This window comes from Gossypium raimondii, chromosome 8 (assembly GCF_025698545.1).
Source record: "Gossypium raimondii isolate GPD5lz chromosome 8, ASM2569854v1, whole genome shotgun sequence".
Taxonomy (NCBI): Eukaryota; Viridiplantae; Streptophyta; class Magnoliopsida; order Malvales; family Malvaceae; genus Gossypium; species Gossypium raimondii.
Window position 1 is genome coordinate 3,750,474 of NC_068572.1, and position 14,943 is coordinate 3,765,416.

The 14,943-nt window shown below is 34.1% G+C and overlaps 2 protein-coding genes across 3 annotated transcripts; both read left to right on the forward strand.

Annotated features, from left to right (window-relative positions):
• The first annotated feature begins 1,141 nt into the window (after window positions 1–1,141).
• LOC128042955 (secreted RxLR effector protein 161-like) lies at window positions 1,142–1,906 on the forward strand. Its single transcript, XM_052634484.1, has one exon. It carries the CDS (start codon window positions 1,142–1,144, stop codon window positions 1,904–1,906), a length of 765 nt encoding a protein of 254 aa, XP_052490444.1.
• Window positions 1,907–3,990: 2,084 nt separating this feature from the next.
• On the forward strand, window positions 3,991–11,438 carry LOC105790359 (uncharacterized). Of its 2 annotated transcripts, none has more exons than XM_012617924.2 (9): window positions 3,991–4,965; window positions 5,238–5,426; window positions 5,754–5,846; window positions 5,957–6,139; window positions 6,224–6,326; window positions 6,440–6,616; window positions 7,375–9,749; window positions 10,063–10,648; window positions 10,782–11,438. In XM_012617924.2, exons 1-9 carry the CDS (start codon window positions 4,726–4,728, stop codon window positions 10,814–10,816), a joined length of 3,981 nt encoding a protein of 1,326 aa, XP_012473378.1. In that variant the 5' UTR covers window positions 3,991–4,725; the 3' UTR covers window positions 10,817–11,438. The 2 variants fall into 2 exon arrangements, with proteins under 2 accessions (XP_012473378.1, XP_012473379.1); XM_012617925.2 differs by having other exon boundaries at window positions 10,804–11,438.
• Window positions 11,439–14,943: the final 3,505 nt, after the last annotated feature.

Sequence of the window (14,943 nt, forward strand, 5' to 3'; positions counted from 1 at the left end):
GCATTATTCATGGGTATAACCGGTGAAGTAAAAGGATACCGTCTCTGGTGTCCTGATACAAGGATGATTGTTTTCAGTAGAGATGTGACTTTTGATGAATCAACCATGATGAAGAACAAGGATTCACAAAAGGATAACAAAACCAGTGGCACTTTGCAGCAGGTGGAGCTTGAAAAGGTTAATGATGATCCAACTAATATTGAAGGAACAAATGATGAAGAAGTTTCGACTCAAGAACTTCTACAGCAACATGATTCAATTGCATATAGAAGGCCAAGAAGAGAGATTCGTATGTCTGCTCACTTTGATGATATGGTGACCTATGCACTTCCAATTGCAGATGATGATGTTCCTTCTACTTACACAGAAACAAGAAGTAACCCTGATGGTGTAAAGTGAAAGCAATATATGAATGAAGAAATGAAGTCTTTTCATAAAAATAGGACTTGGGAGTTGATGACACTACCCAAAAGAAAGAAGGCAATTAGATGCAAATGGGTATATGCAAAGAAGGAAGGATTTCCTGGTAAAAATGAAGTTCGATACAAGGCTAGATTGGTAGCAAAGGGTTACGCTCAGAAAGAAGGAATAGACTACAATGAAGTGTTTTCTCCAGTTGTGAAGCATTCGTCTATTCGGATTTTGCTAGCCTTGGTTGCGCAATATGATCTTGAACTAGTTCAGCTCGATGTGAAGACCGCATTTTTACACGGTGATTTGGAAGAGGAAATCTATATGAATCAGCCAGATGGATTCAAGGTTGCTGATAAAGAAAATTGGGTTTGCAAATTGACAAAGTCACTTTATGGATTGAAACAATCTTCGAGGCAGTGGTACAAGCGATTTGATCAGTTCATGAAAGGGCAAAAGTACACAAGAAGTAAATTTAATCATTGCGTGTATTTTCAGAAGCTACAAGAAGGATTTTTCGTATACTTTCTCTTATGTGTTGATGATATGTTGATAGCATCTAAGAGTAAAGTTGAAATTGAGAGATTGAAGACTCAACCTTGAGTTTGAGATGAAAGATCTAGGTGAAGCTAAGAAGATTCTTGGCATGGAAATATGTAGGGATAGAGCTCATGGCAGAGTTAGTTTGTCTTAGAAGCAATATTTGAAGAAGGTACTACAGAAGTTTGGCATGAACGAGCAGACAAAAGTTGTAAGTACCCTGTTGGCTTCTCATTTCAAACTTTTTGCACAACTATCTCCTTCGACGAATACGGAACAAGAATACATGTTACAAGTTCCGTATTCTAATGCAGTAGGTAGCTTGATGTATGTAATGGTGTGTACAAGGCCCGACATTTCACAGGCAGTTAGTATAGTGAGCAGGTACATGCATAATCCTGGAAAAGGACATTGGCAAGCTGTGAAAAGGATTCTACTGTATATTCGGAATACCATGGATATTGGATTACTGTTCAAGCAGGATACTACACTTGGTAAAGGTGTTATTGAGTACGTTGATTCTGATTATGCCGATGATTTAGACAAACGAAGATCAACCACTGGTTATGTGTTTACACTTGCTGGAGGACCAATAAGTTGGAAGTCTACACTGCAGTCTACAGTTGCGTTGTCAACCACAAAAGCTGAATACATGGTTGTAACAGAGGCTGTAACAAAGGCTGTAAAGGAAACTATTTGGTTACAAGGTATGGTTAAAACCTTGGGATTGGTTCAGGAGCATATTAACGTGTATTGTGATAGTCAAAGTGCTATTCATTTAGCAAAGAATCAAGTCTATCATGCACGTACAAAGCATTCGACGTACGTTGATGAGGGGAAAATTCACCTTCAGAAGATTAAGACTGCAGATAATCCCGCAGATATGATGACCAAGGTGGTAACAACAATCAAGTTCGAACATTGTTCGAACTTGATCAATATTCTGCATGTTTAACAGTTGAAGAAGGCACTATCAAGTGTTGTTGACAAAGGCAGAGAGAATTGTGTGAAGATAAGATTATTCGAATCAAATCTTCAAGGTGGAGATTATTGGAAATCATCCATATTTATGGAAAGTCAAAGATATGGGTATCAAATAAAGTCAAAGATATGGGTATCAAATATTGGAAAGTCAAAGATATGGGTATTGAGATATTGGCATAAGAAATCTGAGATATTTGCAATATTTGGTCCCTAATTGTAAAGTGACTTTGCAAGTTGATCCCTGAACCTCAACTATAAATAGGCATAACCATCTCTCATTCTGTACCTCATATTTGCCATTCTTTACTTAAGGCATTGTTCTCTCTCTCTCTCTCTTTTTAAATTCTCACTTGTATTTTGGAGTGAAATATAATTGGTAGTGCCCGAGGACGTAGGCAAAATTTGCTGAACCTCGTTAAATTCTTGTGTTATTTATTGTATTATTCTGCATGAATTGTGAGTGTGATTGTAGTGATTTATTGTGCTATTAAATTACGATTGAGGAATATTCTGGCTAGGAAAGACTTGGTACTTAAGCTATCCTTGTGATTCACCTCTCTTTCCTGGGAATTGAACTTAGTGTGATTTTTTAGTACAATAATTTTACTCTTTTACACACTTCCGCACAACAATAAGTTATACCAAAATATATCGGTAGAAGAAGATACATGATAAGGACTTTGTTGCTAGATTTGTACGGTAACAACATTCTTTCTACTATCCAAAGCATACAAAGCTTTGACATATCAATTCATTTTATCCTCAGTTTCATGTGTTGGATGGATTGGTTTTAGAAGTATCTTCAACCACGTACATTAATTATAATCATTTCTCCATGTGAAAAATGGAATGCATGATACTTCTATATTTCCAAAAAGGTGGAAAACAACTTCAGTATTTTATTAAACTTTGTCGTCATAGATGCCACATATAACCCAACACTCTTCAAGCGGTTTACGATACATCCATTAAGCTTCGAAAAATTTAAATTATATCTAGCATGTACAACTTGATCTTGCTTCTATTTTAAATAACACAAAAATATTTAATTTCACAGAATCTTAGATTTATTTTTGCAAAAAGTTACAAAATAAAAAATATATATTGAGTTGCAATTTTTTACCATATTGACGACATGTGTTCTTCAACCTTCAAGTGATCAGTTTTCTCTTAAAGAATAAAATAAATTCAAATTGCAGTAGAGTTGACAGTATTATTTTTTTCAGTTGCAATTGCATTTCGAACAAAAGTTTTCATTTACAAAATCATAACAACTTTAAAAATATTAATTTTATTAAACAATAAATGTTAAACCTGTTTCAATTTGGTGTATTTGATTCTTTCTAATAGTATATGGACTAAGTTGATCCATTTAATAATATAGAGACTAATTTGATAGAAATATAAAATGATAGAAATATTCTCATAGTAATGATTCTTATTAAGCGAAATGAAACTCAATTGACGGACGTCACTAACTCAATTAACCTTTTAAATGGCGGTACACATAAATAATCAATGTTTACTTAAAACTTGATATTTATATTTGATTGATATCATGTTTTAATTAATATAGAGATTTATTTTAGGATTAATTTATCGTTTGGTACTTCAATTTGATATTTTTTAATGTAGTACCCGTATTTCGGTCTAATCAATATTTGTATTTGGCAAAAGTAATAAACTTTGAAGTCCAAAAGTATTGTTTAATTTGAATTTTTGATTGATTTGATGAAAATTAATTGTTTATATTATTAATTATTAATTTCATGATTTTTGTTAATAGAATAAATTTATTGTTAATTGTTAATTTATTTAATTGTGTTTAATTTATTAAATACAAATCTCATTATATATTCTTATTATATATAAGTATAATACATTTTGACACGCTTGAATCCACATACTCCTATGTTAATAACAATACGAGCTACCCTCAATCCACAATACCAATAAAAAAAAAAGCACAATATAGATATCATGATATTAAACCAGGATATCAAATGATAATGATGAATTAAGATTTTATTTTTTATTATATTTTTCATCACAATTAAATTTCCAAATTTTAAAATGCAAAAACCCTCAATTGCACAAATTTCATCAAAGCTCAAACAACTATCCTGTCTCTGGTTCTGTAGCAATTTCCATAATATTACCAAATCTTTGCCTTTTGCATTAGCTATTTCGTAACGCTTCCACCTTTGTTTTTTTCTTCAATTCGAGGGCACTTCCCAATTTCCAGGATTGCTGTAGATTCTATTTAGGGTTTTTATTTTGATAATATTATCGCCCTATTATTTCCCATTTCTTTCACCCTCTAAGGTTTCCTTCTCCCTTTTTCTTCTTTTCAATTCCCAATTTTTTTTTTAATTTTAGGGCTTCTTATCCAGGTTTTGTGTATTTTCTCAGTCGTTTGGGAAAAGAAAGGGAAAAGCTTACCTTTTTTTTGATCAATTTACTTTGGGAATTTATTGGAAATAGCCCCTTCATTTTGCCAGTTTTTACTGCACTCGGCGTTTTAATTACTTCATAAACGTTATTAGCATCTAGGATTCTTACCTGATTAATTAAAAAAAAGAAGCCAAAGTAAAACTAATTTCGAAGTTTGATTTTCTGAAGAAATAATCATTGATTCACCAGAAAATCGTACATATTGAAAAACTACCCATTTTCTGCCCATTTTTTAAAATTGAAAATTGATTATTTGTTTTTGGTTGCATTGTGGCGATTGAGAGGGTTTTAGAAAGTTGTTGGGGGGGGGGGGGAGGAAAAGTGGTTTAAGATTGCATGGGAGAGCATGAAGGGTGGACGGCGCAGCAGGCACCGAGCGGGCTATTGCCGAACGGTTTGTTACCCAATGAAGCCACCTCTATGATTAGGATGCTTGACTCGGAACGATGGACGAAGGCTGAGGAAAGAACTGCTGAACTCATTGCCTGCATACAGCCCAATGCACCCTCGGAAGGTCGCCGTAATGCTGTTGCTGACTATGTTCAGCGCCTCATCTCCAAATGCTTCCCTTGTCAGGTTCTATAAAATGCAACTCCATGAGAATCCCTTTTTCTTTTAGAAATGCCATTATATGAAATTTGACATTTAGAAAAGTTTCTATGTTGTGGAAATGATTGAATGGATACGTTTGAGTAGAGAGATGAATGAATTATAGAAAAGGTTCATTCATATCAAGGATACTTTGAGTAGAGAGATGAATGAATTATATGCAGTTTTAGCTTTTCTGGGATAGGGTGTTGGGTCCATCAATTGGTTTTAATTTGGAGTTGCTTGCTTTCTGTTGGCAGGTCTTTACTTTTGGGTCTGTGCCCCTCAAGACATATTTGCCAGATGGGGATATCGACTTAACAGCTTTCAGCAAGGATCAAAATTTGAAAGATTCTTGGGCTCATCAGGTTCGTGATATGCTGCAAAATGAAGAAAAACACGAGAATGCTGAATTCCGAGTGAAAGAAGTTCAATACATTCAGGCTGAGGTAAGGTTTTAATGAGATGCCTTTTGTTCGTAATGTCTATGGGATCTTGGATTTTGGTTTTCTCCTTAGGATCTCTTGTTTATTTCTGTCAAGGTTTTACTATCTTTTTCTTTCCCAGATTTCTTCAATTAATTTGCACATTTGTTGACCCTTGCTACTCTGCTGGGATCTCCTTATTTCAGTGTTATTCTCCCTACACATTTTGAGCAATTTCTTGCATAGAACTAGTTGTAGAATTCTTGAACACATTTGCTCAATGTTGTCATCTTAAATTCTTAATACCTCAATTCATTTGGATATTATCTTTTCCTTCTTATGCACTTTCAGGTGAAGATAATAAAGTGTCTCGTAGAAAATATTGTGGTAGACATTTCATTTAATCAGCTTGGTGGATTATGTACGCTTTGTTTCCTTGAAGAGGTTAGGTGATGCAAAACCTGCCACTGCATGTCTGCAGGTTTATTTTTGGAATGATAGACCATTTAGGAATTTCTGTAAGCTTTAACCTAACTTAATGCCCATGTGTGTAGGTTGATCTTTTGATAAATCAGAACCATTTGTTCAAACGTAGTATCATATTGATAAAGGCATGGTGTTATTATGAGAGCCGTATACTGGGTGCTCATCATGGACTTATCTCAACCTACGCCCTGGAAACCTTAGTTCTTTACATATTCCATGTTTTCAATAATTCCTTTTCTGGACCACTCGAGGTGCATATTTTTTTTTACCTTATATATATTTTATGTTTTTTTGCATTTGTCTGCATGTCTGTCTGATATCCTTTTCATGTGTAGGTCCTATATCGTTTTCTTGAGTTCTTTAGCAAGTTTGATTGGGAAAATTTTTGTGTTAGCCTCCGGGGTCCTGTCCCAATTCGTTCGCTGCCAGACATAACAGGTACTGCAATTTCTGGGACATCTAATGCTAAGCTTTGGCCAAGAATCTTCTACTTACAGAATTTTGGCCTGTTTTGTAGTCTTAATTATATTTTTTTAAATGCTATTTTGCAGCCGAACCTCCTCGAAGAGATGGTGGAGACTTGTTACTTAGCAAATATTTTCTTGATACTTGTAGTTCAAGATATGCTGTTTGCCAGGAAAACCAGGGCCAACCATTTGTTTCTAAATATTTCAATGTAATTGATCCTTTGCGTTTAAATAACAATCTTGGACGTAGTGTTAGTAAAGGTAGTTACATCTACAACTTTGTACTGATTATTTGTTGTAACTTTTTTTATTTGTTTCTCTTGATTTTTGTGACTTTTGTCGTCTATCATTTGGCAATCTCTGTTTCCAACACTATGTTGCATGCTTTATTGGTTATAAGTTTCTATACCTGGCATAAATATTTGATAAATAAATGTCCTTTTAACTGTCTTAATTCTGTATGGTCCTATAGAATCCATTTGAAGGTAGATAACTATGAACTTCTAAGAGAGTCACGTGATAGAGAACTAATGAAAATAGTGAACTTAAGTTGGTGAAGAGCAAGGCGAGTAGACTTTAATGGAGGGAAGGAAGTTGGTAGCAGACTATGTTACATGAACTCAGGAGTGAGTGTTGTATATGAGCATGTGTTTGACACAAATACACTCTTTTTTCAAAAAGATTTTCATATATTCGGAGTTTGTACCCTATACTCATGTCTGAATGTGTGTTAGACATAAGTGTCAGGTGCGGTATTTTAGGAAAAAATGAAGAGTGCACGTAACATGGCTAGCAAACAGTAAGAATCTTAATTTTGTTTACTTCTACGTAGTTCTGGCGCGTACTGGAAACTCATATGATTAAGCATATCACGAATCAAAGGTGGATACCATAAATTCTACATGTACAACTATGTAAATCTTTTTGTTAGTTTTAATGCTTTCAAGACAGCTGAGTTGTCAATTTTGTGTGCGACTGATAGGTTTTGATGTGCATGATGTTAATTTTCTATTCTCCAGGTAATTTCTTTAGGATACGCAGTGCGTTTTCATTTGGAGCTAAAAAGTTGGCAAGACTACTTGATTGTCCCAAAGAGGACCTGTATTATGAAGTAAATCAATTCTTTATGAATACATGGGAAAGGCATGGCTGTGGCCAACGTCCTGATGCACCAAGGAATGATTTGTGGCCTTTGAGATTTTCAAATTCAGACCACACTCGTGGATCTAAGAATGTCAGAAACAATTCAAGCAGCAAGGGAAATCATATTTCCTCTGGGCATGAAACTGAAGCTGAAGAAGTTCAAGTATCTTGTGGTGTTCCCTCACATAATCATCCATCGGAAAGCACAATTAGTGATGTATCTACTGTTTTTCATAGCCAAAGGAGCTATGGTAGCATGAGCAACTCAAAGACCTCCGATCAGGTTAGATGGAATTGTAATTCCAATCAGAATGTTCATAATGATACTGGCCAGAGGAATTCTAAAGCGGAGAATTTGGTGACTGATGTTCAAGGAAGATATATTTTTGCAAGGACATGTTCGAGTCCTGAGCTTACTGAAACTTATGAGGAAGCTACTTCTCGAGGAAGGCGGAACAGAATGCAAGAGAGTGGGGAAAAAACACAGATTGGTTCTATGCGATCAGATACTAACAGGAGGAATAATATGGGATCTGTTATGTTGGCAAGCTATAACATTAAATCATGTGATGATCCTTCATCTACAAGGCAAACGTCAACCCGTCAAAGCATTGCTGCTGCTTCTGATCCAAACAGTCTTCTTAATGGTAACCAAGATGATTTAGGCTTGGGAACCATGGCTCAGGACTTCTCTTCGATTCCAGGTTCACAAGGAATGCATCAAGAAGAGCAGGATTTAGTGAACATGATCGCATCTTCTACAACTCATGGCTTTAATGGTCAGGTTCCTGTTCCGCTAAATTTAGCTGCAGGTCACTTACCTTTTTCTCTCCAGTCTCTATCAACTGGCTACAATCAGAGAAATTTGGGAGGGATTGTTCCCGCTAATATTCAAATGTTTCCCCATGGATTGGTTTCTCCTCCTTTGGCCCATTATATTTCTGGCATTGAATTACCCTCAAATGCAGAGAATTCCGTTGAGCCCAGTAGTGGTAATTTTGGTTCTTCAGAAATGAACCCAGGGGAAGTGGAACATGAGTTACATCATGAACACGACAGAGGCTCTGTTGGTGGTTTTGATCTTGATAATGAAAATTTTGAAATCCGTCCATCAGATGATAACCAACTTTCAACTTCAGCTGGCTATGAGGCTGGCAGCTCTGGACAGAAGTTTACAAAAGAAACTCGAGGGTCAAATAGGGAACATCATCTAGATGTTTGCCAATTTCAAGATAATAGAGCTAGTGATGTTTATTTTGATGAAAGAACTGCAAGTTCTATATCCATGCTTGCTTCGCATACTAGTTCACTCAGAAGTAAAACCTTAACAGAAAGTTCTTGGGAAGGGTCTTCAGCAAGGGCCTCTAAGTCAGCTAGGGAGAAGCGAGGTAGGAAAACTGCTGCTTCTGTGCTTCATTTTGCCGCATGTGGGAAAGGTAAGAGTGTATCTGAACGTTCCTCTCAGGCAGATGACGATGGCAGAGATTGGAATCCACCATCAATAGGGGGCACTGAAATGGTGGAAAGAACTATTGGACCTCAGCCGGTTGGTTCTTTTCCTGTTCCAAAGCATCAAATGCCTGGTGAGGAAGCTCAAACAAGTGGACCAGATTCATCGATACCTATTGCTCCATTCCTCTTAGGTCCAGGTTCAGGCCAAAGAACTATGGATAATTCTGGAGTTCCTCCATTGGCCTTCATGATAACAGGGCCACCAGTTCCATTTTTGTTCTGTCCTGTGTACAACATTCCAGCAGAAACGGGAACTCCAGAAGCATCAGCAGGCCATTTTAGTTGGGATGAAGGTTTGGATAACAATGATTCTGGTAAAACGTTTGAATCATCTGAGGGACTTGATCAATCTGAGGTGCTAAGTACTTCTATGAGAAAGGTTTCATCTCTTGACCCATCAGAGCATAAGTCTGACATTCTTAACAGTGACATTGCTAGCCATTGGCAGAACTTGCTGTATGGACGGTTTTGCCAAAATTCACGATATCCTCCGAATTCGCTTTATCCTTCACCCGTCGTGGTGCCACCCATCTATTTACAAGGTCATTTCCCTTGGGATGGTCCTGGGAGACCTCTTTCTTACGACATGAATCTCTTTTCTCAACTTATGAATTATGGGCCTCATGTTCTTCCTGTTGCTCCCCTCCAATCTGTTTCAAACAGACCTGCCACATTCCAAAGATATGTTGATGAAATGCCAAGATATCACAGTGGTACCGGGACATACCTGCCAAACCCTGTAAGTGACTTAAAACAATCTTTTATGAGCCTTTATTACTTTCAATATCTGCCTTTGGACTTGGCAAAGTTTTCAGGAGTAAGGTTGGTTACACAGTCCTGTTTTTCCCATTCCCCATTAATTGGAGATGCACAGTTATAGGGGACAATAATTTGAAATGCAATTATATGTTGGTCATAAGACAATGCTACATTTGTCTGTTTCATCAGTTTTTGAAGTGATCTTAATATTGTTTAGCTCCCATTTTCGCATCAGTCTACCTTGAGAACTATAGCCTTCAATAATTTTGTATATGAACTTTTCTCCACTCTAGAAAGTTTCAATGAGAGAACGCCCTTCTGCAAATACAAGGAGAGGAAAATATAATCCTGATAGAAATGACCACCATGGCGATAAAGAAGGGAACTTGAATGCCAATACAAAGTCACGAGCTGCTGGGCACAACCATGGTTGCAACCAAAATGATAAATCAAGGTTCACATTTGACCAATTTGCTGGTGAGAGCAGAGCTGAGAGGCCCTGGGGTTCACATAGACATGATTCATTTACTTCATACCAGTCTTGGAACAGAACAGTCCGCTCAAACTCTTCACAAAGTAGCCCTGCCAGTATGCCATATGGCATGTACCCACTTGCAGCCATGAACCCCAATGGGGTGTCATCTAATGGACCTACCATTCCATCTGTGGTCATGCTGTATCCATACGATCATAATTCCCCTACTGAACAGCTTGAATTTGGCTCTCTTGGACCATTTAGTTTCTCAGGCATGAATGAAGTATCACAGCCAAGTGATGGAAGTAGCTCCACTGGAGTATTTGATGATCAAAGGTTTTATGGTACCTCTGCTCAACGGTCATTGCCAGACCAGCCTTCTTCACCCACACCCACCACCAAAGGTATTTTGTCTTGTTTTTCTGAGATATAGTTTCTTTAGTAGACATGGCCAAAGCAGTCAGCTTGAAAACCACTCGGACTGCCTGTCTTGAATATTCTGGTTGTTTTTTGATGCTCTCATTTATTTCTTAACAGGGGACTTTGATTTTATTGCCAGATCCATGTCCTAGAAGAATCACAATTGAAAGATGAGGAATTCCCAAATCTTTGCTTTTCCATATGATGGAAGAAATGACGGTAGGAGTACCGATAATGAGAAAACCACCACGTTACCAGGTTTTTGTTCTCATCTCACTCCTAAAACCAAGAAGTGGATTTTCTGATTCAATGACTGCTAGTGAATTTCTCACAAGATGGTGTCATCCATGCTTCTTGGCTTTGTGCTTGTATGTACACTATGACCGACTGAAAATCATTTTTGAAAGTGCTCGGTTTTTTCGAGGTTAATAACAAAGTAATGGTGAAAAAGGAATGCAGGATTCAGTAACAGAGGTTAGTGTTTAAATTTAGGGTTCTACACATTGTAACTGAACTAGATTCTCTTCAGATTTACAACTGAGTTCTATACATCATTTTATAAACCTCTAGTGATTAGGATGTTATTTCCCACATTGTAATAGGTTTTTCTTTTCTTTTTTCTTTTTTTTCTTTCTTAGTTTCAGTCTAACTAGCTCTCACTTTTGTTGACTTCCTTGTTGAAACTTGAAAGTTACCAGTGTACTAATAACAATTCCATGTTAAAAGAACAGAGTTGATAACAGAAAAAAATTAGAGGTGGTCATGTTTGTTGCATGGAATGTTGTGTTCTTGCCTTGTAATAATATCTTTGTTCAAATTTATTTTATTTTTTATAGGGTTTTTCATTCATAGCAGATATATTTGCTTAATTTCCCCCTAAACCCCTCATGCAATTAAACAAAAATTCAGAAAAGAAAAAGAGAACAATAACTGGAAAGGAACAATTTTGCAACCTCTATGCTACCGTCTTCCCTATGTTATTATTTGTTTTAAGGTCTAATTATGCTTTCGGTCCTTGTATTTTTTTGTACATCTGAAATTTAGTTTCTCTACTTTTAATCTTAAGAATTTAATTTCTTTATTCTTTTGATTTAATGATTAAAGTGTAATTGATAATATTGTCAAAGGAATTCGGTTAAATTGGTGCTCCCGTGGTAAATATTACACCCGTGAAAAGGCCAAATAAATAATACTAAATTTAGGGTTGTAAGGTTTTTAATTCTAATTAAGGAAAAGTTGAGTGAAAGCGTGTTTTTCTTCTTAAATGTCTTTCCCACAACTTTAAATTAGTCACGGGGAGGGGCAAAGTTAGAAAAAAATTTTAGGGGCTGAAATGAAATTTTAATTTTTAAGTCATTTTAAAGGATTAAATTAAATTTTCGGGGGTTAAAGTGTAATTTTATCTTTATTAAATTAAAATTTTAAAATTTTTTAAAGAATCAAAACAATAATTTTCTATTTTAGGGGGCTGGCAAAGGATTCGTCTCTGTCACAGGTAGTTTTTTTTTTTTTTTTTATTTTAAGAATGCCCAAAGTATTTTTATTTTACGGAATTTATATGATGTTATCAATATGAATTGAATTTTAAATGTGTGGAGCATAGATTGAACATAAACCTATTTTCGCTTGTCATAAATATGGATTGATATGAACATAGGTGAAGCTAGAAATCTATTTTAAGGTCAAAATTAAATTATAAAATTTTAAGAGATTCAATTGTAATATTAACAGGTTATCGTCTAAAATATAATATACAATATAAATATAAAATGATACTTAATACGGTACAAATATGCTTGTCATAAATATGGATTGATATGAACATAGGTGAAGCTAGAAATTTATTTTAAGGTCAAAATTAAATTATAAAATTTTAAGAGATTCAATTGTAATATTAACAGTTTATTAATTTATTATTTCATATTTTTAAAGGATTAAACTGGAAATTTGTCAACTTAGAAGGGTTGGAGTGTAATTTTACCACTTAGGGTCACTTGCTTCCACGATGTCATATCTGGATATGAATATAATATGAATATAAAAAATAATTTAGCTTTCATATATAAGGTTCTAAATGAATAGAAGTTCTGTTGTAAATGAATAGAAGTTGAAACAATGGATTGCAACAATCTTATTACAATCGGACTAGATGGTTGGATCGGGAATTAGTTGAGGTATCGGTTAGGAAAAAAATATTAGATTAGTTAATTCGGAAACTGTTATGAATCAGTTAAACTAAATAAAGGATGAACTAACCCAACAAATTAGATCAATTAAACCGATTAAATTAAACAACCAGTGACTTGAACAGTTCAACTACAAGATTATTTCTGAAAACCTTAAGATCATTTTTTAGCTTATTTATTTTCGATTTATAAAATTAAGTTACTTAGATTCAAAATTAAATTATTTTATTTATGATGATTATACCAACATTTACGAACAAACATGATTATAAATAATTAAAATTTTATTCTATAAAAATAAATTTAAAACAACTAAGCGTAATCTTTTACTTTTATTTATAAAATAATGAAGCATAAATATATTAATTATAAATGAAATAAAACTCGAACAATAAATTACTTTTCGAATAATTTATTAAATTAGCTTGATACAATTTATAAATATATTTATTGATGAACCCTTATATACATTATTTTCTTAATTCAATGTATTTAATAAATAACCTCAAATTTTGTTAAGAATTGAATGTTTTCCTTTACTTTTAAAAATTTAGAAGTTAGTCCTCTTACTTCAATTTATTAGAATTTGATTCTTATACTTAATGAAATTGAGAAGTTAGTCCAGTTGTTGCTAAATAGGGTGAAGCCAGAAATTTTTTTTAAGAGGGGCCCGAAATGAAATTTTAATTTTTAATAGTTTATATCTTGATAATATTTAAAGGATTAAATCAAATTTTTATAATTTTAGGGGGCTAAAGTACAATTTTACCGTTACTAATTTAAAATTTTAAAATTTTTTAAATGGCCAAAATAGTAATATTCTATTTTAGGGTGGCCGGAGCCCTACTAGCCTCCCTAGATTTGCCTCTGTTGCTAAACACAAGAACTTAAAATCACCAATTTTTGCTAGTTTGTTGCATACAAAAGATTGAATTGTCATTTTTTTTTCTAATTTATTGCATATAAATTGTTGAACTACTGGCTTTTACGTCAGACAATTTGTTCAAGGTTTATAATGTTATCCAATTGGACTAATTTTTTACTTTTCATAAATAAAAAGACCAAATTCTAACAAATTTAAGTAGAAAGATTAACTTCTCGGGTTTTTGTAAATTAGAGGAATATAATCTATAAGGGTAAACAAATGTTCTTAAATTTTTAGTAAGTTTACGTTTTGGTCACTCATCTTCAAAAAGTTAGAAAATGGTCACTAAACTATTCGAAAGTTTTCATTTAAATTATTGAACTATTTGAAATTCTATTTAAAATTTTTTATTTAAGTCATTGAGTTATTAAGTTTTTCTTTTAAAAAGTCCATTTAGTGAGCTTTATGCAATGATTCAACCACGGGCGTAGCCAGGGAGTTAGTAGATGCCCTGATCCCCCCTAAAATAGAAAATTTTCTATTTAGGCGCTTTAATTTTTTTTAATTTTTAAATTAGTAAAAGTAAAATTACACTTTGCCCCCTAAAAATGATAAAAATTTGATTTAATCCTTTAAAAATTATAAAGATATAGACTATTCAAATGGTGAAATTTTATTTTTACTATCGTAAAAATTAAAATTTAATTTTATCCCCCCTAAAAATTTTTTTGCCTTCGCTCTTGGATTATGATGAAGCAGCACCCATCAACAAGTAGAAAATCATATCTTAGATCCAAGTCGATTTGATAGTCAGTGTTGAAAATCAGAGATGAAAGTTGTTTGAATTTTAGTTCGTAGGTTTGCGATGTTCAGAGTTGTTTCACAAAAAAAAATTGTAGAAGAGAAGGGAAGGAAAACTTTTGATTGGTGCAAGCGGTGCAAATAGAGAAACTCATACAAAAGTGATTTTAACAACCTACTGACTTAAAATGAAAACTTTTGAATAGTTTAATGACCATTTTGTAACTTTTTGAAGTTGAGTGACCAAAACCCAAACTTACTAATAGTTTAGTGACTTTAACCAAATTATTAAAAGGACTAGAAAATTAATTATTAATCACTCCATTGGTTGATTGCTTTCAACAGTCATTTTCTGCCCCCAATGAGGAATCCTTTTTAATTTATTACCAGAAAAATTAAAAACTACAATAAAATGCCAAAGAAAATC

Bases quoted from the DNA above. Each gene is read 5' to 3' on its own strand.
- LOC105790359 (XM_012617924.2), top strand. From the start codon at position 4,726: ATGGGAGAGCATGAAGGGTGGACGGCGCAGCAGGCACCGAGCGGGCTA. The intron at 5,847-5,956 runs GTTAGGTGATGC...CCATGTGTGTAG, and splicing joins CGCTTTGTTTCCTTGAAGAG to GTTGATCTTTTGATAAATCA. The intron at 6,140-6,223 runs GTGCATATTTTT...TTTCATGTGTAG, and splicing joins CCTTTTCTGGACCACTCGAG to GTCCTATATCGTTTTCTTGA.
- LOC128042955 (XM_052634484.1), top strand. From the start codon at position 1,142: ATGAACGAGCAGACAAAAGTTGTAAGTACCCTGTTGGCTTCTCATTTC.